Here is a 25,566-nt window from a genome sequence, read left to right on the forward strand (position 1 = left end):
GAGCCACGCGCTCAAGTAGGAGGAAGAGCTGCAGCCGGTGGAGCCGCGTGGCGGAGTGGCCAGGCTCACACAGCCCCCGGCGAAGTCGGAGGGCCGTAGCACGGTCCCCAGGGGGTGGCGGGTGCCAGGAATCCGTGGGGCTACGGCTGATATGTTCCTGAGGAAGGACCGCCGGTGCACTGGAGGATAACTGCAGCTACGGAGTCTTTTTTGAGGACTATATCGCTCTCCCAGCGCGGAGCTCTGCAGCTAGGCGGCCATCATGCTTCGGCGCAACAGCGCCCCCCCTACTTTTGACTACTTTACCTCCGTTCCTGTACTTCTGTATTAGCTTCTTGTGCTCTCTTGCTTTTCTTACCATCATTTTAGCCTCAGTTCCTTGTACGGGTAGGGTTCCGCTGATCCTGAATTATGATACCAACTGCCAGTCTTCATCTGTGCCCATACTGACCCTTACAGACGTGCCAACATTCTCAAATGGTTCTCGTGAAGAATATGTCAACTACATTGTTACAATTCAAGATTCATCAACGAAGATCCGAGTTCCAACACCTTTCAATTCAGGGTTTTTTTCAGCCAAAGACTTTTTCCCTGATAAGGGGATTGCTCCTTGGCTGTCCCCTGGCCTGGATCCTTATCAGGTCAAGGTGGCGGCAGCTCGTCCCTATTTGCATCGTAAAAAAGAAAGAAAGGACAAGTCGGCTAAGTCTACCAGGTTAAGGAAGAAATTGGAACAACCAGAGAGTTGAATTGAAGATACAGGTGAGGAGGATTGGGGAGAGAGATAATCCAGTCCTGACAAGTGGGACCTGGCCTGCCTGTACCTGGAGCATTTGCCTTGCTAGTTCATCTGTCCGCTCCCAGTTCACAATTAAATCCCTCCTTGGGGCATTGGTTTCCTTTCTTGAGGCATGAACTTCAGCTTGTAACTCTCCCAGTAATCGGGTCAACTGGTCCGTTTCAGAAGTTTCCATAACGCCCAGGCAGAGATTCGAAGGGGCTTTGCGTTCTGTTACGCTCACCTGGTCTCTGCGGAGGCGTTGGGGCATGGTTGCAGCCTTCCCGGGGGTGAGGTTGTTCGGGTCCGCCTTCGCCCTCTGTGCTTATGTGGTGACTGGTGGTAATAGGTGATGCTGCTCTGGACTGCTCCTGTGTGGAGAATAGGGGGCCAGCTTTTGCTCCTGATACCCTTCCAGATCCCTTCTCCCAAACCATGGTACCCATGGGATGCGCTGTCCCTGGAAAGCTCACCTGTTGATTAGTTTTGGTGAGCACTCCGTCCTGCTGCTTCTGGCAGGGGCGCTTGTACGATCTGGACCAATTTCCATCACTGGTCCCTTGCATGTGGTAGTCCAGTCCTGCTGTGACTAAGCCACTATACTTCAGGTAAGTGTTCCTGTTTGCCTTTGTCTTTCCTTGTCTGGTTTTGTTGTATTGTAAAGTTCATTGTCTTGTATTGCTGTCCGTTCCACTTTTGATGTTTGCTCTTTTGCTTTCTTCCCTTGCAGGTGATGTTGCCGGTCCGGCAGAAGCTGCAGAGCTCGAGGCGGCAGCCAGAGGGAATGAGGAACAAAGCTGCAGCGGTACAGCAGCTGGTAAATTGTTAACTAGGGGGCGCGCTGGGTTCAAATGTGGCACGGCCCTAGGACGGATGTTCTAACCTTGCTTTCTTCTTCTTCACAGGGTCAGAGTTTGTGGAGGCGGAGTGTGGTGCTGCGGTGTCGGGATCAAGATCACTGGATATCAGGAGATGAGTCTGCAGATGAAGCAATGAAGCACCGGTTTCTGGAGGTGAATATGCAGGAGAACACCTGGTTTCAAAGGTAAGTAAACTGGTCCAAGCGGCGGTGAGCGTCGCGTTGCACGTGAGTGCACAGTAACGCGAAGCACCAGCCTTAAGGATGGAGCAGCTTATATAGCTGAGCTTCTGAATCCACGCCCACCAGGTTCAGCCTGCCTGCCACACCCTGCCACACCCAATGAGTCAGCACATGACGACCAGGCCTAAGGAGCCACACCTGATGAGTCAGCACATGAGGATGTTCTCTGGAATAAAGGCTTTCACCTCCTGGAAAGTTCTTGTAAAACAAAAACACTCCTGCACTGAAATAAAGTGTTCCTGGTCAAATCTCTATCTGAGCCTGGCGCCAAAGGTGCCAGGACTGAGTCCAGCCAGGGCCCCTGTGTTTATGGGTCCCAAAGGAACAGTGAGTCAAGTGACCCATTGCCCCCATCAGTAGATGGTGTGGTTCTTGTGTTCTGGGGCCTGTGGCCATGATACCACCTAAAGCAGAGCTCATGGAACAGTTAACTTCCCGATTCAAATGATTACCATCTATTTCTTTGTTAACAATGTTTATATAAAGTGTCCAAATAAAGCATCCAATTTGTCTTTTGAAATGTATCCTCTTTGTCAATTTTTTTTTCAACAAGTGCCATTTTTACGAATGCCATACAATGTAATGTTGTACTTTCAAACTTCCCAGTTTCGTCGAGCTACTGCGGGACCTTCACTGATCGTGGGAGGGTCAGATGGATAACAGCATGAAAGAAACTTTGGGGTTCTGCAGTTGCTTTACCAATCAGTTGCCCAAATAGCTGAATAACTACTTGTCCCACAAAAGGGATGAGACCTAGGCTAGATAAGATACTCGGCACGCAAGAACTACTGACTGTGAGCAAAACAGCACACCAAAGTGGGTTGTTAGTGAGAAATAGCTGCACTCTGACCAATATATTCATGGGGGCATGTGTTGGGGGTCATTGCTAATGTAAGGAAGGAGAGGGTCGGTTGAGTCCCCGGCCCCCATACATTATACGCGAAAGTGACACCCTGCTCTTGCACTCGTGGGGGATGCCTCCTTTGCCCTTCTGCAGCCATGGGGAAGAAGGCCCTAACATAAGCAGAGGTGGGGCTATTGCTAGACACACTTGGACTCCATTTTGTGTACCCTCGACTCCAACTTTGGACTAGGCTGCATTCTGTCATTGTAAAGTTTCCCCTTCCCCACAGCAGCGCCACGAACAGCGACCACTGAAAGCCCCTACCTTTTTCCTCCTGTGCCTCACAAGTCCCTTTCTCATGGATGTGCCGAGACAAGATGTTGCAAACTAAGAATGTATTCATTTAAATCTACCTCTGAGATCACTGTCTTGTGTGTGTCAGGGCCAAACCATGACTTGTAGTTGTTCATCCATCTCAACAAATGTTCTCCTGTACCTCTCACCCCCACTGCTGGAAAAATACTGCTTGTTCAAACTTGTGCCCCTCCAAAGCTATTCTTTTCATGTACCAGAAGAGAGACTACTCCTTGCTGACCACCCCAGAGTGCCTCTCAATAAAACAACATCCCAGTCACAGTATATTCTGTCCTAAACTAACATATGTCACTACACCCCCTTTCTAGCTCTGATGTGCCAGACCTGTGAGCTGTCAATACCGGCCCCCGCTGGTTGCCTCAGGGGCAAGACCCCCACACCCTTCACCTCGCTAGTGACCCAAAGTGGGATAGTACAAACACATATGTGCAATTTATAGGCCTCTAATATATAACTGCGGTTATGGGTTCAGGGGACTGCGGCCTGGCAGGAGGGGGTTGCAGCAGGGCTTGCCCCGGCATTCGCCTATGAGCACATTTTGTCAGGGCTCGAGACATGCTCCTTGCGAAAAATGTTTACGTGATTTGCCGTGTGAACAGGAGACAGGCTGAGCTGACAGGTGGTGTGGGCTGGCTCTGGGAGTCGCTGGGAGAGTGCGAAGTTCTCCAGAGGAACCAAGTAAAACACTAGAAATTTTGCGCGCCATTGGTGGATAGCAGCAAACAATTAATATGTTTTTCAAAAATATTTCCAGTGCCACTATGGTCTGAAGGGCTATTGGCTCTCATTCTGAGTGAAGGTCGGCGGCTTTGAATTTATGCTTGCGAGCTCTTCAAACCCACGCATCGTACACAGTATAAGGTTCAATTGTTTTTTTGACCTTAAAAGAAAGGGATGATTCTGAAAGGAATGAATGAAGGGAGGGCTGTAATACCGTCAAATATAAGGTTCACCATTCCAAAACTGGACAAAGGAACATGTAATTTCATTTTATGAAAATGTGTTGATCTGAACAGAGTCTCTGCGTTAAGCTGAGAGAATGGAAATGCTGAATATTATGTAAGTTTTACTTTCGACGATTTTATAGACCGAGTCAACTTATCATTAGCCGATCGTTATTGCTGGCTTACATTCTACTGGGTTGTTCTTTGTGGCATATTGCAACGACACGCAAATACAACCTGTGTGTGTACTTGACTTTGTCCCCGGGCACATGGGCAGTCCAGCATCGAGATGCATGTAGTCCACCACTGGGTTACCCCAGGTTCCACAAATGCCTAATTCAATGCTAATATTTAATTATAATGCTGTCTATGTGTTCTTCGAATTGTAGCATCAGCTTCCGCATCCCATTTCGAGCTGAACATACTCCATAGCACTAACCTATGAAGTAAATTGTAGACTACTTTCCATGTTGTTTTCCCATTGTTTCACGTCTGTGTTCATTACTGTTAACACTGGGCCGAATTAATGGGTAAAATGATAAATTGTAATAAAGATCGGATTCTGAGACACATTTCTGTTATGTTTTTCAAACAGCTCCATCCTGCCTTTCTGCTATTGTCATTGATTCTAAATACCAACTGACATGTTTTTTTAACCGGCAGCTGCAGATACACTTGAATGGCTCGATCACAATGATGCTTTTTGTGACTATCGCCACAGGTCGATATGCCCTTACGCGGTACCAGCGATAAGGAGCAACCTGACATTGTTTATGGTGGCCTAGCGCCAAGCTGATGCCCAAGTCCTGCGATTCACGGTGTGTCCAATGCGCTTTATTATACCCAAAAGGAACACCGCGTGACTCACGATAAACATTTGTGGATCGAGAACAAAGAAAAAAATTACCCATTTGCTTGAATATGGCAATCGCCGGATGTTCTCGGAGCGTTTATTGTGAAATAAAAATGCTTTACAAATTGTACAGTTTTGCTATTTCCTTTAAAAGTATAGTTTTATATTCAAAATTGGGACATGCTGTGTTGTGAGATGATGTGTGTTAATATTCCGGGTTCTGCATCAACTAACGTTAACACGTAGGTGATGACTGGGCGCGTTTGGCTATGCTGCCCAGTAACGTCATGCAGCTAGGCGGAGAATATCTCTAGGTTTGGTGATGTCAGCCTCACGGGCGGAGGATATGATTTAGTGCCGCCCCGGCAGTCCACCTTGGGTGATGCAGCAACGGATAAGATTATCACAAGATGGCCGCGCCTTGCTGCCTGTTTTCCCATTGTGTAAAAAAGAGGAAAACAACGGTAAGGTGCATAGGAAATGTTTGTACGATCGATCAGCGTATGCTTAAAAACACATGACCGAACCCTCGGAACAATAATATTTTTGAGCGCACTATTCCTTTAAGTGCCCTGTGCTTTCTTGAAATCTTGAACATTCTTTCTGGTCTTGACTTGAACATGTCAGGATGTCGCCTCATCTACCTGGACTTCTGGCATACATGGTACCAGTGCGCCAGGTGCCTTGCATCTTATATGGATAAAGTGTCATCCACCTTTTGGGGATGTTATTCTCCAGGATTAGCCACTTTCCTTCCTCCTTCCTTGTGGGGAGGGTGTGCCGCAGCTAATTACTTAGTCCTTACTTCTAGATTTGTGTGGGGACCTTCTCTCCTTTCCCCGTACACACTTGTCTTACTTTCTCCTGTCCTCTTGTACTTTTTCCTACTCTCCTCCTCTTTCGAGACTCCTCGTCTTTCTGCCACACAGCTCATTGCTGCTCTTTTTAGTCTGATCTCCTCTTTACCTCCTTCCACCTCCAGATTTATTCCTTTTTAATTCTCTGGTCCTTTCTCTCAAGCAATGTCTCCCCATTATTTTCCTTAGCCTCATTTACTTTGGGTTTCTTCTTATTCCCTATATTTACTTTGTCCCCTCCTTTTATTTTCCTCTCTGAATAATCATATGTGTTCTCCTCATTAATCTGTCCCCATCTTTTTCCATTTGAGTTGCTTTTTCACACCTACCTTCTTTCACTGTCAATCTTCTCTGCATTTCCACTATTTCTATCTTCTCAGCTTTTCTATCTACTACTTACACTTTGCTGTATGACTTTGCTACTCTTTCTGCTGCCTCAAATGCTATCCGACTGTTTCTTTTTTCTCAACACTAACCACATCCTTGATCTCTTAACTCGTGACTCTTACAACCGTAAACTGTCCTGCCCCAGGCCGGAACTGTTTTAATGCTTTAGTGAGTTCCTGTGTTACTGGCATGTATGGGGTTCATTGTCTAACAACCATCAGGACTAGAGGACCAGCCTGTGCTATCACTCAGTCAGTGATCCGTAACACATACTCGCATCCTTCTTGATGTGACAAAACTCAGTCTCCATCTTTGCTTCACTCATGGTACTGTGGCTGCAATAGTCTAACGCATAGACTCTTCCGCCCACCAGCCACGTACACCACCGCAGGATCGTGAACTTCTGATCAGTGAGTGTTTAAAAGAATCACAGAATGCAGGGCTGCACCGCAGGGGACCATAGTGGCACCTCTGCAAACGTATTCTAGCATTGTCCCTGCCTTGTGGCTCATGCTGTGATGTATCCCTATTTTGCCCTGGGTAAATGGGGACAGGCCACTGAGCTTACCACACAAGGCTGTAGATAAACCAGGGAGCCTGGTGGATCCTCTGTTTAGCCCCTTGAAAGCCTGCACCACAGAGCAGGTGGTGACCTGCGGCCTCCTGGGGCATTCTATGCCATGTCTTCACAAAACTCTTTCCCCTTAGGCGAGGCCCCCCATAAATGTGAGTTCTCCAGCATGGGATCTGGCATGGATTCACATGCTCATGAATATTCCCTGTCAGGCTGGGAATCCTTGGTAAAAGAAAAAACAGTTTCATTTTTGTTTCTAATGTCTTTCCCCTATAAACCAATCACTGAGCTCTGGGTCATACTGCACCAAGCCATTGCCCTCTACCTAAGCCCCTCCTCTGGCAGCCATCTTCGGATTTTTAGCGCACGTTCAGGTGTTGGGAGTACTCACGTTTTGCTGTTCGGGCTTGTCTGCGTTTTTTTCTTTTGTGATAGGAAAATTCAATTTTTCTGTCAAATCGAGCCTGTGTGGTGCTCCATCGTTTATCCTTTTGATTAACGGGGACACGTTCTTCGGCTTCTTTCATGCCCCTCAAGGGCAGAAATCGTAGAGTGTTTTTTCTTGGAAGCTGACTGGAGGAGATACTTTCTGTCCACACCATTAAGGGTTGTGACGACGACGGAAACGCCGGTACGACGCCCGTCGGAGGGGACTATGACGGCGTCGCCGGGGATGACCACATGGGCGCTAGGTCCAGCGACCTTGTTCCCCATGTTCCACCCAAGCGAAGTCTCGCAGGATATCCTCTTGACCCTCCACACACTGGCATCAGAGATTCAGAGGAGAATGCCGACGGTACCACCACCAACACCAGTGACCCTGTTGACACCGGGGCAGCCACCGGCGAAGAAGAGGAAGAGACATCCTACACCTCCATTAAAACTATTGCTGCTCTTCCCCCCCCCCCCCCACTAGGGGGACGGAGACAGACTAGGCGACAACGGACACGGACGGCGGGATGAGAAATCGCCGTCGCCACAGCTGAGAGCTTCTCCACCGGAGAAAGTGAGATCCTTTCATTCCATGATGGCCCGTGAGTCAGAGCTTTTCCAATTCACCCTGAATGAAAAGGAGGGCTTCCTGTATCAGCACTGGGAGGCGAAGGGGAAGACCATCCTGTCGGTACCGCTCCTATACAACATTTGGGATGAGGGGTTGGCCCTGCTGAGCAACCACGCCTCAGTCCCAGCGAAGAGAGACTACTCGAAAAGAAATACAGGGTGCTAGAGTCTGCAACTTCAGGTAAGCGGTCCAAATGAGGTTCCTGGACATGCCGTTCAATGGAGACAACCTGTTTGGGAAGGCCGTTGATGAATCCCTCCGGGCCATCAAGACTGACAGAGATGGCCCGTGCCTTGGGCACCCTGCAGCAACACCGTCCGTCCTTCCGTTCATCAGGAGGGAATTCCAGCAGGTCTTCGAAGGGTTTATGGCCAACCCTCCCACTCTTCGACCTTGGAAGCCCACAGGGGTTGCTCCAAGGCCTTCGGAGGTGGCCTACGTCATTAAGGGCCCCAAGGCGGACCTATGACTTCCAAGCAAGATTGAACTGTCCAGGACGTCTGGCCCCCACCCCTGCACCCCGGTGGGAGGCTGGCCGGCAAACTTCGTCAGCGTGTGGAAAACCATCTCCACCGATCGATGGGTGCTGGACGCTCTCGCCCACGGAGGCACCTTGGAATTTCAACGAAAGTGTCAGCGAATACCACTCGTGGCCCGACAGGAAAATCACATCCCTCAGCTACTGCTGGAGGTTCGGGCCATATTGAGAAAAGGGGCAATAGAGTTGATTCCACTGCGACTCCAGGGCTCTGGAGTTTACTCAAGATACTTTCTCATAAGAAAGAAGACCGGGGGCTGGAGGCCCATTCTCGACCTACGACGACTCAACAAGTACATAAAGTCCCAAAGGTTCAGGATGGTAAAGCTGCAGCATGTGCTCCGCCAGCTGGAGCAGGGAGACTTTCTGTCGTTGTTGGATCTAGAAGATCTAGAGGACGCTTACATCCACATCCCCAGGCAGGAGAAGAATCGTAAGTTCCTGCGTTTTGTCATCCAAGGGAAGTATTACCAATTCAAGGCTCTTCCCTTCGGACTGAAGTCAGTGCCCAGAGTCTTCACCAAGTGCCTAGCTCCAGTGGCGGGCTCATCCGGGCCAAGTCAAAGGACATTGCCGTTGACAACACAGCGAGTACCGTGCAGCTGCTGACGGAGCTGGGGTTCTCAGTGAATTCTGCAAAGTACTGCTTGACATCATTGCAGGATGCACTGTCCTGGGATCCAGACATGCATATACCTGATTCGGCTCTGCAGGTTGCGGATGTGCCCTCTACAGGAATTCCTCGACGCACGTTGGGTCCAGGTGTCCGGAGGCTTCCAGGACAAGATCACGCTTGACGAGGAATTCCCTCGAGCGATAAGGGGGTGGAGCATGCATTCCAACATCGCCTGAGGCACAGATTTCCAGAGTCCCCCGTACCAGGAGACGGTCACGACAGACGCTTCCCTGGAAGGATGGGGAGCCCTCACCGGACGTCTTCACACCAGAGGCTGCCAGAAGAGAAGACGCTTCACATCAACGTAATTAAACTACAGGCAGTGTTTTGGGCCCTCGGGTCGTTTCTGCCGTCCCTCAAGGGAAAAGTGGTGAGGGTTTTCACGGACAATACCACCACAATGTTTTACATCCGGAAGCAGGGGGGCACCAGATCCCCAGCGCTCTCCAAAGAGGCGCAGGACTTGTGGCACTGGGCCATCGCCCAGGGGATGTTCCTCATTCCGTTTCACCTGGTAGGAGTACAGAACACTGTTGCTGACTCTCTCAGCAGAGAGTTGCGCTCTTGCCATCATTGAGAGCTTCGACAGGATCAAGTGGACCACCTTTTCCTCAAATGGAGCAGTCCCCAGATCGATCTGTTTGTGACGGTGATGAACACCAAGTGCCGGAGGTTCGCCAGCAGATTCCACCAGCCGGGGAGCATAGGAGACGCATTATCATTCCCTTGGGAAGGCCTGTTTCTGTATGTGTTCCCTCTGTTGCCGCTACTTCTTTGAGTCATTAGTCTACTCATACGGTACCGGTGCAGGATGATCTTCGTCACGCCAGCGTGGCCGAGGCAGATCTGGTGCCTGGACCTTCTCAGCATGTTAGCGTCCCCTCCAGTCAAGCTGCCAGTGGTCCTGTATCTTCTTGCCAGGGAAGGAGACGCAATTCTGCACCACGACCCAGGATCTCTGAACCTGAAGGACTGGATCCTGCAGCATTAGAGTTCCGTGGCTACGATCTTCCAGCGGACTGCAGGGAGGTACTCGCCAAGGCCAGGGCATTGTCTACTTTGAAGTGCTACGGACACAAATGGAAGTGCTTTGCGACTTGGTGCCGGTCGCAGAAGATCAACCCTCTGAGGGTCAAGGCCCCTCAAGTACTTCCGTATTTACTGTAATTGGCTAAGTCGGGGCTGGCTCACGCCTCCATCAACGTACATCTGTCGGCTATCTCTCGCAACACCAGGTCTGCGGGATGGTCTTCACTGTGGTCGCATCGTCTAGTTAAGGAGTTCATCAAGGGACTGTTCCGCTCATTCCTGCCGTTGAAAGCTCTGGCCCCGGCGTGGGAACCTAATGTGGTGCTGACCAGGCTTATGGGGGCCCCATTTGGACCTATGCATTCAGCTCCACTTAAGTTTCTGTCTTCGAAGACAACGTTCTTTGTGGCCATCACCTGTGCAAGATGAGTAGGTGAGATCCAAGCCCTGTCCTTCAAGCGGCCTTACTTGACTTTCCACGAGACGAGGGTGGTGCTGCGGATGCACCCCTCCTTCATGCCCAAGGTTCTGTCGGAATTTCACCTTAAGGAGCCCTTGGTGTTACCTTTTTCTTTCCCCCCGACGCCTTCGTCGCCGGCTGAGTGGACTTTGCACTGAATGGATGTGGCTAGAGCGCTGAAGTTTTATGTGGCCCGCACGAAGAGTTTCCGGAAAACTTCTCAACTTTTTGTGAACTTTGGTCCTGTGAACCATGGGAAGGCCCTGTACAAGGCTTCCATTTCCAGGTGGCTCTCCGGCTGTATCACGCACTGTCGCTGGTTGGCAAACCAACCACTGCCTAGCTATCCGAGAACCCATTCTACCAGTGCGATTGCTGCTACAACGGCGTTCCTGTCTGGTGTGCCTCTGCTGGACGTTTGCAGGGCTGCTACGTGGAGGTCGACGCACACCTTCACGAAATTCTACTGCGTCGATAGGGATTCCAGGGAGGAATCCAGAGTCGGACAAGCAGTGCTGGCTGAACTGTTTGCTTGAAGATGAGCCCGGGTGAGGAGGTAAAGGATGGCTTCTATTGAGCCTTGACACCTCCCGTGGTTGTGCATGTATGTACTGCTATGTATTCTTTATTCATGAGCATGTGAATCCATGCCAGACCCCATGCTGGAGAAGGAACAAGTTACTTCCCTCTAACTGTTGTTCTCCAGCATGGGTCTGGTATGGATTCACATGCGAACCATCACGCCTGCCCCTCTGCGGCTCTTCTTTTTGTCCTACTACCAAATCTGAAGATGGCTGCCAGGGGATGTGCTTGGGTAGAGGGCAGTCATTGGCTGGGGGCAGTATGACCCAGAGCTCAGTGATTAGTTTATAGGAGAAAGACAGCTTAGAAACTAAACAAACTGCTTTTTCTTTTACCGAGGATTCCCACCCTGATAACAGGGAATTTTCATGAGCATGTGAATCCATGCCAGACCCATGCTGGAGAACAACTGTTACAGGTAAGTAACTTGTTCCTTATTTTACAAGAAGCAATTTGCAGTCTCCCTTACAAAGTTCCCAGTCATTTCCAAGTATCCAGGCTTCTCCTACTGACAAGTCATCCGGGTTTGTCTATGGTATCGTTCAGTCTGCTTTGGTGGTAGTCGTTTCTTAAAGGGTGGACTCTTGCTTCTTTCTGAAATTATCTATCCATTGGGGATAAGTGGAAGATCTGTTCCCAGGAACAGAGGTCTGGCATTGCAGCTGCTTTTGCCAAGGAACCTTTCATTTGTTATTTTCTAACTCGACATTCATATGGATATGTTTCCTGGTCCCTGTGGACCGTGGTGATGGTGACCAACGTTAAAGTAGGCAGTTGTTCCGGAAGAGCTAGGTCTGCCTGAATTGTTGTGTGGCAACTGCTAGAATCCAGCAAGTCTGTCGCTTTATTCCCTTCAACATCCATTGGGTTGGGCCCTTTGTTTACGAGCATTTCTAGATGTTCTAGCATGCCTTCTCCCATATCTTCCTGTTTAACCATTATTCCTTCCTCTCTGTTAACTTATGATAGGCTTGGTTAACAATAGCTGGTCTGCATGTTGTCCTCCTGGGGATTTTCAAGCAGGCTTTGGAAAAATAAATACAAATATGTTCATGCTTAATAGGGCCTGGCCACCCCACCAGATGTTTTATTTGGCCAAATGCGCACACGCATTCTAACCTTTCTGACGATTTTCCCCATACCTTGGACTTCGCCCCCCCGCCCCGTCCACTAAGCGTATTGAGGCCATACTAATGGGATAAATGTGCTTTATAAATTACCCCTACTACTACTTTCCACAGACATAGGATTTTTCTAAGCCTCATGGTTGGGGTTGATGTCTTCAGTCTCCCAAACTCCCAGTGCAACAGGAAGGAGGGCTCAGGAAGGTGTCTTCTGTTTCTTGATTCTTGAAGAGTATAGGCTTGGAATAGGGTGGTTACACTGCCATCCTCCTCTCCTTGGTGGTACTTTGAGTTGGTTGGGTCAGGACTGATAGGCTCTTTGATAACTTGTAACCAGCCTCTCAGGCCCACGTGGCTTGTTCTAATTTAGGTATGTGAAACTGATGGACTGTGTTCTGGAGGGACGGTGGCAATGAAATACAAAATTGCTAGTGTCCTTCACTTCCTCAAATGTCATTCCATGAATCCATTTGGTCAAGGCACTTTGGATTCAATAGCATAGCTGCATGGTCATTCAGCAGACTGTTGATCAAGGTCCTGCTGTTGCTGTGTTGTTACTCCGGGTTATGCACCAACTACTCCAGGAGACCTTTCTTGATTTCCTGCGTGGAGTATTTGGTAAGCCACCTGTAGTTCCTCAGTCAGGAGGGGAGTGATAAAGCGACTCCAATTGTTTTCTTGTCTGGGAATCTCAGCAAACGTCTTGAAGCTTGTGAAGAAGGCACCTGGGTCTTCACCTTCACAATTTCTTTGCATGCTGATTGCAGCAAACGAGGTAAACCGTTAAAAGTCCTGACTGCCTGGAAAATCTGGGTTTTCTGGACACTTCACAGTGGACGTTGTTGGAGTGAGAATGAGGTTCTGGGCTTCTTTAACTTTGGGTCGCCCCGACCATTAATAGGTTCTCCTGCTAATGGTCTGTGGAAACAAGTAACCGTTTCTGGAATTCTTAGCTGAAATTGAGTTTTATCTTAGTAAGATATTTGACAAGACTGCTTTCCTTCTCTTCCACCTGGGATTCTTCTTGTACTGTGCTGGGGTAAACTATCATTCATCGTTGCCCACTAGCAGAACGAGTTCTTCCTCCTCTGAGGAGGTGGCCAGTTTGGCTAAAGAATAACGCATGTCTAAATGTCTACATTTGGTAAGGAGGGACTCTGTGATATGGCCCATAGTCCTCAGAGCATATGTTTTGTTTAATTCTGGGAGAAGAACACAAGTCGGGGTTTGATCAGTGGGGGCAACTTTCTATGACTGGTGGGGTGGATGGGGTAGCCTTTAACTTGGGAAAGGTGTGTGTGTCCCCACTTCTAACACCATATGTCACGGCTGAGGGATCAATGAACGACTCAAAGCCAAATTATAGGTTCAGATTCTACATTGTATCCAACACAAATATCCAGGCATTGAGGATACATCTGACTTTGGGCCGGGATAGTGTGGTATGTACAATTGAAGTTGCTTTTCTTGGGTTTGTGGACGGATGTCCTTCCCACTCTCCCTCCCCTCTCCCTCCTCAAGTTTATCTTCATGGAAAATCCATCCAGGGAATTAAGTTCTACTGGCCCTATTGTACTCCAGATGAAGCAGCCTTTCTTTGGACTGTGAATCTCACCCCTTTCTCTTATCCCCTAAAAGTCCTCCTTCCTGGCAGTAAAGTGGTCACTTACAGCCTTTGGGGTTTCAAGTGTCCTGTACTTCTTTCTTGACAGCTTGCAAAGTCTGTCTTGATTTGCTGTGAACTTGCCAGGGTGCCACTTGTTTCTGCCTGAATGCCCAGAACAAGTAGCATACCCATCGCTGGTGACCTGTGCCGTCTGGACAGGGGTCAGGTTTAAGAATCTTAGCTTTTTAGAATCAGAGATGCATTAAGAGATGAAATGCCTACATGACCTAGGTTGCCCTTTCACAATTGCTGGACTGTCCATTCACACCTATGCACAAATCGAGTCTGCGTTTGTCTTGGAAGATGGCCTTTCTGATAGCAATCACTTCGGCTAGATAACCATGATTGAAAATGTCCAGCCATTGATGTAGGGACCCAGGATTAGCCACTTTGCATGATAGAATACGCCTACGGCTAAGCACCTCCGGCCTAGTGCACACATAGCTGATTAGACTGAAACACCCTACGTACCTCAACACCTCTACCACTAGCATGCGGCAACCAACACCCGAAAGGAATTTGGTATAGCCGAGCCACATAAACTCTCTCAACAATAGCATCCTATCTCTAAACCTTCAACAGCACCCACCCATGTGCCTGAACTCTCTTGGGCTGCTTAGTCGAGCCTTGCCAGCCACCCAAGCCCTAGAGTGGCAACATGAACACACACATCTACTAAACATACCCCCTAGAATTTTCCAACAACATAGACTACAGTCACCAGGGGCGTTCAACCAAGGAAAAAGCGCATTGAGGCCACACAAGTGGGGAAAGAACGCTATATAAATAACAAAATACAATACAATACTTAGCTTCTTCCTTATTGGTGATACCTGTCTGGCCAATCTGGTTACTTCTCCATGGCTTCCATCCAAGGTGCTTCTCCGCAACTGTATGAGATTACATCTCGGGATATCATTTTCCCCTATTCTTCTCCTTATCTACTCTTTCTGCCTCATTCGCTGTTCTGCCATGCAGCTAGTTCCTTCATATCATCATTCCACACAGAAGTGCCTCCTTCCACCTCTCTTCTTTATTCTGTGGTCCCTTTTCTCTACTAAGCTCCTCCTGCTCCCCATTCTTCTCTTTATCTACCTTCACTGTTCTTTCCTTTTTCCCCCATGTGTCTTTCTCCCTCCTGCATTTGGTCTTCCTCTCTGCTCTCCTTTTATCATCTCTCCACCACTTCTGTTATCCTCTTTCCACCTCTTCCTCCAATCTTATCTTTTCTACCTGTGTTGCTTTCCCACACCACCACCCTTCTTTCACCAGCCTTTATCTCACCAGTCCTATCTTTCGCCCTCTGGCACTTTTCTGTCTTCACTCTTCTGTTGCTCCTCCACTTTTCTCACTACTACCTTCAGACCTTTTCCTGCCATTCCTCCTCTACTGCTATCACCCTTTTTTCCCTCCTCCTTCCTTTGTCTCTGCACTGCCATGGTTAAATCTCTCCATCCCTCGGACCTGCTCTGGCTTCCGCAATTGTGCACTCTTCTGGTCCGATTTCATCTCTATTCTGGCCTAGTCTGTGCGTTTTAATTGTTTAAGTGAGTTCAGCCGTGATTGCCATGGACGAGTGATGGGCGATTGGCTGGAAAACATAATGACTACAGAAAGAGCAGGTGCTAACTCACGGTTAGTGGTCTGTGTGACGTCCCTGCTACCCCAAGTGATAAGATGCTCAATCATCATTTTTGCTTCATTTGTTGGTACTGTGATTGCTGTCTAGCCAGGCAGAGCTCTGAGGAACCCTGGCGGCTTCTGATGTGCGCACATGTTCTGCGGACCGTGGGGCGAGCTACTCTTGCAATCTGTTATTGGTCCCAGAACTAGGCCTTACTTTCAGTAGTGCAGTGGATGTCCGGATTGGTGGCTCTTCAAACCGTATGTTCTGGAGCTCTAGCCCTGGCTTGTGGCCCATCACATAACCAATCCCTATTTTACCCAGGGTAATTGGGGACAGACATGTATTAGATAAGACTGGGCAGGGTGGGGGATCCTTCAATACTCTATGTACCGTTGAAGTATAGGGAGATTATGTACAAGCTTAGAAGAAGCACCTGGCCATGGCCTGAGCAAAGACAGCCGGCAAGATGCAAGTGGGAAGGGCTTCTTAACACTGGTTCATCCTATACTGATGTAGAGGCTCTGAAACGTGGTACTTCATCAGGACATTTGACTATGTTTTAGGTTTGTGGTGACACCCTTTTTTTTGTTGTTGCAGGGACGGGGTGCACTTCAGGACATTGACCAGCTCTCCCTCTTTCGCCCTCTTTGTAAGCTCTGTGCATCAGTAAGAACCGTACGAGATATCGCCCCTGTGCTTCGCAGAGCCCTTGCCGTTGCACAGTCTGGGACACCAGGTAAACAAATTCCTGCTCAGCATGTTCTAGATTTGCATATACCCCAGCATTACTTGAAGAACTATATATATTTCTGAGGCTTGTGGAATCTGCTTAGATCACATGCTAGGCTGACATCTAGTGTTCGCTGCGGAGTAATACATTTTTTGTTTTCGAAACTCGAAAAGGGACATCGATAGGGTGTGCCAGTAATACCAGTAATACCCAACCAGTGTGCCAGTAATACTATCTTAGTGTGACGTCTACTGTACCCATGGACCTTCACGTGTCGAGGTCCCTCAGTTTTTTTCCGCATCATAGTCGGACGCATATTGCAGGGTTCCTTCTTGGCTGACGCCATTACTTAGAAAAGTTGAATTCTAGTATTTCGTTCTGTACTTTCTATATCTGTTTACTGCAATATCTTTTGCGACGGCTTCAAGGACAAGTTTAATTTGTCGATGACAGCAACTCCCGTCTCGATGATCCTTTGTCTATGGCCTCTCAAGGCCCCATCGCTCCTCGGCCCTGCACAGTAGGGTGAGCGGGGGGATATTCATATTCTAGTCTCGTTAAGAGAATGTCTATTCCATCTATTTTGCCAGGCTGCCATCCCCACATACATCATGAAAAACACCCCTTTTAAAATGTTGCCCTTCTTGTAATAGGAAGTTTCCCTGGAAAGATTTGCACTGGGTGTGCAACCTTTGTCTCACTAGGGATCACGCCAAGGAACAGTGCAAGTCTTGCTAACTGTTCAGGCCAAAAACGCTTAAGGACTGCAAGAACAAAGGTTGGGCCCACCACGCCATGTACACCGTGGCTGCCTTGGACGTCGAGGGAGCCTCCAGTGATGGCAGCATCTTTGTCGTGAGCAAGGGCAATCGTCTGGATCCATCGGATACCCACGTGCCAGCCCCCGACCCCATCAGGCAGGCCGGTGGTTCTGCTACGGTGACGACACCCAACGACTCGAGCACTACCAAGTTGGATTACACCAAACACCCCCCCTTGGCCGAAAGTCGACCACGTCGTCGACTGATTAGCCTCACGTGGCATCGAGGGGGAGGTCTGAAGTTTCCCTGTCCTCTGGGCCATCGCAGTGGCGATCACCACACGACAGGCCCCCGAAACAGATGATAGTCTGTTTCCGACACTGCGCCTAAAGCTGCAAAGTCCTCGGGCGCCGACGACCGTGTGTCGAAAGACGTGTCGACGGCCTCGAGGAAAAGCACAATGTGCTTGAATGAGCAAGTTAATTAAAAAACACGTTCCCGATACCCTATTAAAGGCCAGAACATCGAAAATTCATAAGTCTTCAACGCACCAGGTTAAAAAAGTTCAAGCTACTAAAATCAAGGATTACACTACCCTAGAGGCCACCCTGTCAGGGGCAATGCACCATAAGAAAACCCCTGTCCCAGAGCCCCCACCTACACCTGCTCCTCATGCTCCCTCTGTATTGCCAGGCTCCTCACAATGGACCACAGAACAAAAGTTATGCGGAGAATGCCCTGCTTTATACATTTCTTTGACGACCACCGTGCGGTCCTTCAAAACCTTCAGGGAACCCCACAGAGCGGGGCAGCTATCACTCATCCTGCTGCCAAAAAAGCCTGCCTAGACATCACGCAGGCTACCACCTCATTGCATCAGGACTTGGGACAAAACACTTATTACCATACCATGCAAGGCTCTCATGACCCTGGAACATACACAGACCCAGAGGACGAAGGGGACGACGATGATGAGGACGTATACGTCATCCAGTCTCCAGATCACACCGACCCACCAGTGGCTGACTCCCCGGTAGACAACCAGTTGCAATATAATAACCTGCTCCTAAAGGCTAGCACATAAAAATAAACACACAAGAAGCACAAGTCAACAAAGACTTTGCGGAGGACATCCTTGGGGATATAAAATCGGCAACCCAATTTATCCCCCTAATACAATCGGTACATAGATGAATCCAGCCCTGTCTGCTTATACCCAATTTGACACGGGCAGTCAACCCGCGCATCGAGAAGATGTTCAGACCAGCCCCCTAACACTCCTTATACATTAGGGGACAGCTAAAGCCTGACTCTTTAGTAGTTACTACTACAAGAACGAGAGCAGGAAACCCCTTTGGCCTCTGCCGAAGCCCCTCCTGACAAGAAGAGTAAGAACATCTACACCCTGTGAAGGAAGGTAGCTTCCGTGGCAGCCTACCAAACAAGGATAGCTAATAACACAACGCTATTAGCCAGTTATAATTGCCGCAAGTGGGATAAAATTGCTTAACAGAGACTCAGTCCCAGAGCCCCTAAAACACAGCTCTCGCTCACCATCACTGAGGGGAAACAGGTAGCCAACTGCATCCTTAAACAACTTGGGCGTGGCAGAAGGCACACTGATGAAACATCACGCATGGCTACGGCAATCAGGCTTCAAATTAGAAACCCAAGCAACCCTCCTAAACATGCCCATTGAAAAGAACGCTTTGTTTGGCAAAGCAGTGGAAGGATGCTCTCAAAAGCGCAAAAGAGGAATATGACGCCCTCAAATCCCTAGGGCAAAGAGGGGGCTCTAACTCTCGTCGTTTTAGAGGACAAAACTTCCAACGGGCCTATAATTACAATCAAGGTGGCCAAGGTTCGTCACAGGGGCAGTCCTCACAGCAGGGTTTTCAGAGGCCAAAGAAGGTCTTGGAGTAGGGGCAGATCCTCCTTCTCATGAGGGGGCTCAACCCCCCCTAAGCAATGACCACCCGCTACAGGTTCCCTCCCATGCCACTCCAGTAGGACGTCGTATTTCACACTTCACCCATGCATGGGAGGGGATCACTTTGAACAAGTGGGTACTTTCCACCGTGGAGGGGGGGTATTGCATAGAGCTGATCCAGACGCCAGCTAGCCACCCACCCGCCAAGGCAGACACACTTCACAGGAAGAACAACGTATCCTGTTGGAAGAGGTGAATGTACTGCTTTTAGCATATTGCTAGTGGAAACATTATGGCTACCACTATAGCACAGCCTACAATATGTAACAATGGAATGTCTCTGCAAACGTATCTACGACATGCAAATATCAGTGTAATTCTGCAAAAGTTGAATCCTGTGACTTCAAATGTGAAGCACTATGCAGCTCACAGAAATGCATCTGCACACACTTCATCCCATTTGAATATTCACTGCTTGCCCACATTGGAACATACTGGGAAATGCGTTTGCATCCATTACAGAACGCACGTCCCTCTCCCTCCCCGAGCACTTTCCTTAAGCCCGCCCAAACCTCGCAGCACAGCTCGCTGGACAGGCTTCCCCCACCTCTGCACAGCTTAAATGAAGTCTCCCTCATCCCTGTGACAGCCTGCACAAGGCCCCAGACATTTAATTTGCACACGTCGCCTAAACTCAGCATTCCTGCTACGGCTGCATTATCGTCGGACAGCAGTCGGCCCAGGTATTTCCTCTGTCCCTCACTGAACGATCCCCAGCCCTACCAGCACGTTTAACCATAGAACCACTCCCTCTCCTCTCGTCACAGCAAGACAGCAGCCTGAACTACTCTGCCCACAATCCCGTACACGTGCACATGCGCCTATTTTAAGCATCCTGACTTGATTCCTCTGGACTGCCCGGGGCTCTTTCCACATAAAGCGCAGAACATAAAAACCTCTCTTGCATACCTATCCATCAACCCTATTAACGTATGCATTGCGCCCCGCTCAAAAGCATACCCAGCCTGCACAGCTCCCATGGGAAGCCAAAAGCTTCCTCTGCACCCCCCAACCACACGCTTTATCCAAGAGGCAGTCTACCCCTAACCTTCCCCCAACCGCCCACCACTAGTCACCACAGCCATCCACAAGCATCAGATCGAAAAGCAGCAGCAACGTGAGACTACGACTGAGCTGCCTGCTCTAAGGCTTGTGAGACTGCGTTCTCGTTTCCAGGGCAGTACCACTGCTATGTCACCACTACTTATCACCACCAGAAATGCAAACTTGCACCTACACACACACACCACTCCCTCCAAACCACCACCAATATCCATGTCTCCACCACTTCAACCACGCTATGACACCCTAACATTGCCAGCGCCTTCAAAAACCTTGTTGAGCAGCAGAATCAACTTGACACTGTATCCCTCCCCCGTACTATCCCTAGCCTGGTCCCAAGGACCAGGAACGTACTACACCCTAACTATAACCCCACCACTGCCCCCTCACAGTCAACATTAAGACCACCCCCCTTCTCAACACCTCCCTTACAACATACACATTACTCACCGGGTGGGGAGCCCATTACCTTCACCGCACAGCACATGGCCTGTGGATGCAGATCACAGCCCAAAATCACACAAACCTTTTGAAACTGCTAGCAGTGCTCAAAGCCCTACCAGCTTTCTCAAGTGCACCCGTCAAATCAGACAGTACAAGTCCTCATGGACAGCACCACTGCCATGTTTTGCATAAACAAGCAGGGAGGCACACACTCTCCAGTTCTGTCCAGGCTAGCACAAAAAATGTGGAAGTGGGCACTCAAACGGGGCATGTACCTAACATTGCAGCATGTTCCAGGGGTACTCAATTCTCTGGCAGACTCATTTAGCAGAGATCCTCTACCCGAAGAACATGAGCGGCAGCTCGACAAATATCCTAAACCATATCTTCTCCCTATAGGGTTACCCACCTTTAGACTTGTTCCCCACAAGCCAAAACACCCAATGCCCAGACTTTGCATCCAGGTTTCCCCAACACCGGTCCAAGGTGAACACCCTGTGATGAACTGGTCAGGGAAATTTGCCTACGCCTTTCTCCCCAGTCCACTACTGGGCAGGTTGGTGAACAAAATGCACCAGGAACAAGTCACACTAATCCTAGTTGCTCCTGTTGCTAGGCCATAAAGACCGCATATGAAAACTAAGGCACAATAACCATATAGTCCAGTGACACGTCAGACACGAGGTTCATTTTCCAAACAAGTCTGGTTTATTTCAAAGTATTCTCAGTCGGCCGACTGGGTCTCAACGCTCACGACGTGTGTTCCCAGACCTCGTGAGATGCGAGAGAGCGAGCAACGCTCAAGCAGCAATATATATACATTATACATAATCTTTCCCAAGGTAATTCGATCCACCCACAAACATGTCGTACAGGCTAGAGTTAAGTGATTAACAATTATGACAATTAAGGAACGTTATGACAAGTCTTCATTCAGCCTAAACATAGTTATTCTAGCAAAGGCAGCAGATACAGCTTTCTGTTATGGGGAACATGGAGCTTCTGGCTCAGCAAGGATATCGTGTTCTCAGCAGGGAAAACATTCCTTATTACCTTATCTGTATGACTTGGGTCATGAGCTAAAGGTCAGATAGTTCTGAAGCAGAAAATACCATTCTCTGCGAAGGAGCACTGCTCAAAGAGTATAATTCATGTTTTAACTGCCTTTTACTACAGCGTTTGCAAGACAACCCAGCACCTGGTCTGCTGATTAGATGCAGCTTCTGCTCGACTTCAAGGACTTAGTGAGAGAGAAAAACAATGTATTTCTGCGCAGTTTGACATTCCTGTCTGTGTTGGTTTTTCAGCGTTCAAGCCGTGGCCTTGCACTGTGTGCGAGTTCGAAGCATAGAATACATTTGCAAAGCGTTTTGACAGAAAGGAAAAAAAACAAATGGACCACATTTCACAAAATGGACGCCCTCTGGTTACATTGACGATTCTAGGATTGCGAGGTTTGTCACATGATGCGATTGGTTTCAGGCCAACATACTATACATACTATAGGGTCGTTTCTGGTCTAACACTGTGTGGGCGAACAACCCTGGTTTCCTCATCTGCGCAAACTGGCGTTGTGCGATCCAATCAAACTCCCGTGCCCGTTCAACATGCTCACACAGCACGGGGGGACAACGTTCCACCCACAACCTCAGTCTATGAACTTGGCAGCTTGGCTCCTGAAGTCATAGAATTTGGCCATTTAAAACTACCTCAAAGGTGTATGGACATTGTTAGGGAGAATTCTCATTTATGGCTAATTTCCCTCACCTAGTGAGTCCCTCAGCAGCTTTGCTGGATTTCAGGGGTTTATTTTTTCCACCTGGTAAGAGTGTGAGCCTTTTTCCCACTCTTACATGTGTTTTGCCATGTGTATTTCTACTTTTTGTGTGATCTTGGGCTCTGGAGCCACACCACTCCAGGAGCCCCACTTTTGTGTGTGTTATACAGCACCTTCAGTGTAGTGACACAGGGTTGTCTTTGAGACTTCCCACTGACTCAATTTTTCTGGGGCAGACTACTGTCCCCCTGAAACCTCTAAAGTTGCCATTAACTTTATGTAGTCACTTTAAACTACAGACCCAGTACACCCCATATTTCATGGAGTATTGGAAAGGGTTAATTCCTTCCCCTTTTTGTCTGTGCCTCTCTGAGCTTTGTTTTGCTCTTTTAACATTTAGACTTGGCCGGTGGCAGTGGTATCTACCCCAACTTTTCTACCGTGATTATACTATATAAATGTGGTACTGTTCCAGGCTATTGTATTAGCCTCGAACATAAACCCGCTTTCCCAAATACTTTTTATTTCAGCTCCGGTTGGGTTTAATCGCCATTTCTTTTTGTTAAAGTCCTTGTGTTTTACTTTGCGCCGTCTACGAAGAAGCCTTCCTTTGGCGCCTGGGTGTCTAGGTGGGATGAATATGAGGGAGGGGTGTAGTCACCCCCTGCACAGGGTCTCCTTGGAGACCCAAGTCGCACTGTGTATTGATTGGCTGAGGAGGTTGTCCGTGCCGGACAACCCTCCTGCTGAGTGATTGACAGCCAGGCTGTGTGAATGGGGGATTTTTGCATAAAAGGCAGACTCTTGGGCTGGAAGTCAGAGTCGCCCCTGGAACTGCAAGGAACCAAAGAGAAGCAGAGAAGAAGCCGGCTGCTGCAACTCCCGTGTCTCGGTGAAGCCCTGCTGCAGTCCTGAGTTATCTACCCTTCAGCGACAAGAGAAGATCCAGTCTTGAGTCTTCTTCCGTTGAGCCTGGTGGGATCAGCCAGCTCATCTTCCACAGCCAGTGGACCCTCTTCATGGACGAAATCGCTGCACATAGCTGTAGTGGTCCGGATAGCCATCTGAAGAGCCTCTCCTGTTTTAAAGGAGCGCACCTTTTATTCACCATTGCTTTGCTGCTGCTGGCTTCATCCCTGGGTAGTGCAGATCACTCCAGACGTCTTCCTTCTTGTCTCCACGACTGAAGCTCCAGGAACCGTGAGTCTGCAGGAACTGCCAGGAACAACTGCCGTGGCACCAGTGTTCTTCAACGAATCAGGTACTGTGTCCGACTTCGAGGAATTGGGGTGAACCCTTCTTTCTCACCAAAGGCTTGTCCTTTTCTTCCTTCCCTCTTATAACTTTTGCCTCCTCTTCTGACAATATCTAAGTACTCCTGGCAATCTTGAATCGTGAACTGTTCTAACCGTGTGATCCTCGGCAAAAGGAACCCTGTTCCACTTGACACTGGCGCAGGCCTAATGACTTTTATCCTATTGTTAGAAAGTGCCCTCTGATTCTCTCTGCCTTGACAAATGTATTGCCTATGATTTTTATCCCCAACTCTCTTGTGTTAATTCATGTGCTAAGTCTGTTTGACTACGGTTACATTTCTTCCCACGGGTACGCTTATCTTTAGTAAGACCAAACTGTCATTACTGTCAAAAAGTGATCGCATATGTACTCCCCGTAACGTCTTTGTTTCATAACACCGGTCTGTCAAATCCTAAGGTACTTACCTAATTGAATTGGTTGTGTGTAGTGTATTTGATGTGTGGTTTAATTTTACTAGAAGTGAAGTGTTTTGTGAAGAGATGGTTTAAAAATAAATGTACTTATATTTTGTAACCAGAAACCTTGAGTCAGTGTTTGCTTGAGTCACAGGAATTGTAGTCCTTTGTGTAATCTCTACTACTGCTCATTTGCTCTTGAGATACATCTGGCTGCTCAGTCACTGCTACCACTCTTTCTGTGTAATACAGGCTTGTACCAAAGGTGAACTTGTATTACCACTTGTAGTCTTAACTCTGTGCAGTGGTCCCTAAGGCCTGCCTAACAGACATCCTCAAGGAGGCACGCAAACCAAACACCAGATACTGTTATTTTAACAAATGGAAAAGATTTATAATATGGTGCCAGTCAAAAAATATAAACCTGATAGATTGTACTCCATCACACGCTCCACTTACTAGACTCTGGGCTAGTATTTAACTCCATCAAGGTTCACTTAGAGGCTCTATCCGCGAACACCACTTCTCAAAGCAAGGTGTCGGGAGTTAAGAGACATTACCCTCCCATTTCAAACCCGCCTCCAGGGTGGGATCTAAATGTGGTACTTGCAAAGCTCATGGGCCCCCATCTGAGCCTATGCACAAGTCCAGCCTTAAACACCTTATGTATTAAACGGCTTTTCTGGTGGCTATCACTTCCATAAGAGTCAGTGAATTACAAGCTTTGTCAGTGCAAAACCCTTTCTTTGTTATCCACAAAGACAAGTTGGTACTAAGAGCACAAGCTAGGTTTTCACCTAAGTTCATATCTAAGTTCCATGTCAACCTGTCCATCGATTTACCAGCTTTCTTTCAAAACCCTTGAATCTCAGCTGAGATAAAACTCCATCCGCTAGATGTAAGGAGGGCGGTCCTTTACTACGTAAACAACACAAGACCGCTAAGAAAAACAGACCAACTGTTTGTCTCCATAGCATCTAGCAGGGAAGGCGACCACATTTCAAAAAACATCATCTCCAGACGGATAGTGAAATGCACACAACTCTGCTACTCTCTATCAAACAAAACTCTGCCTTTCACACCAAGAGCTCACTCTACCAGGGATACAGGAGCTACTTTGACCTTCATTGCAAACATCCCACTAGACACCATTTGCAAAGCAGCTACATGGAGCTCTATTCATACTTTTACTCAGCACTACTGCATTGACACACATTCTAAAGCAGATTCACAGGTGGGACAAGCAGTACTAAAACATCTATTTGCCGCTGTACATTATCACAACCCACCACCTTCTCCAGACACTGCTCGCTAATCTATGCGTACCATGTAATCTAAGCCAATTCCACAAGCCTCAGAAGGGATACATTACTCACCGTAATCATATTTGTGATGCTTGTATCTGCTTAGATTGCCATGCGCCCACGCTGCCTCCTCTATGGAGTAGAAGGTGCATAGATGTTTCTATGGCTTTATCTATCATCATCTGCTTTATTACATCTATACTCACGATACACTTCATGCTACCTCATGTCAGAAACAAAACTATCTGAGGGACCTCGATGTATGAAGGACCATGGGTACAGTAGGCGTCACAATAGGTATGGTATT

At 48.3% G+C, this 25,566-nt stretch overlaps 1 protein-coding gene across 3 annotated transcripts in view; it reads left to right on the top strand.

Annotated features, from left to right (window-relative positions):
* Positions 1–25,566, top strand: part of ILVBL (ilvB acetolactate synthase like) — a 655,021-nt gene that overhangs the window by 266,315 nt on the left and 363,140 nt on the right. For all 3 annotated transcript variants that reach the window (XM_069604705.1, XM_069604708.1, XM_069604707.1), the window contains one exon: positions 16,077–16,215. In XM_069604705.1, the coding sequence (XP_069460806.1) occupies positions 16,077–16,215 (139 nt within the window). The remainder of the gene's footprint in view (positions 1–16,076; positions 16,216–25,566) is intronic.

The sequence above is a fragment of the Ambystoma mexicanum genome, chromosome 1p (genome assembly GCF_040938575.1).
Source record: "Ambystoma mexicanum isolate Mex_15411 chromosome 1p, UKY_AmexF1_1, whole genome shotgun sequence".
NCBI classification, from domain to species: domain Eukaryota; kingdom Metazoa; phylum Chordata; class Amphibia; order Caudata; family Ambystomatidae; genus Ambystoma; species Ambystoma mexicanum.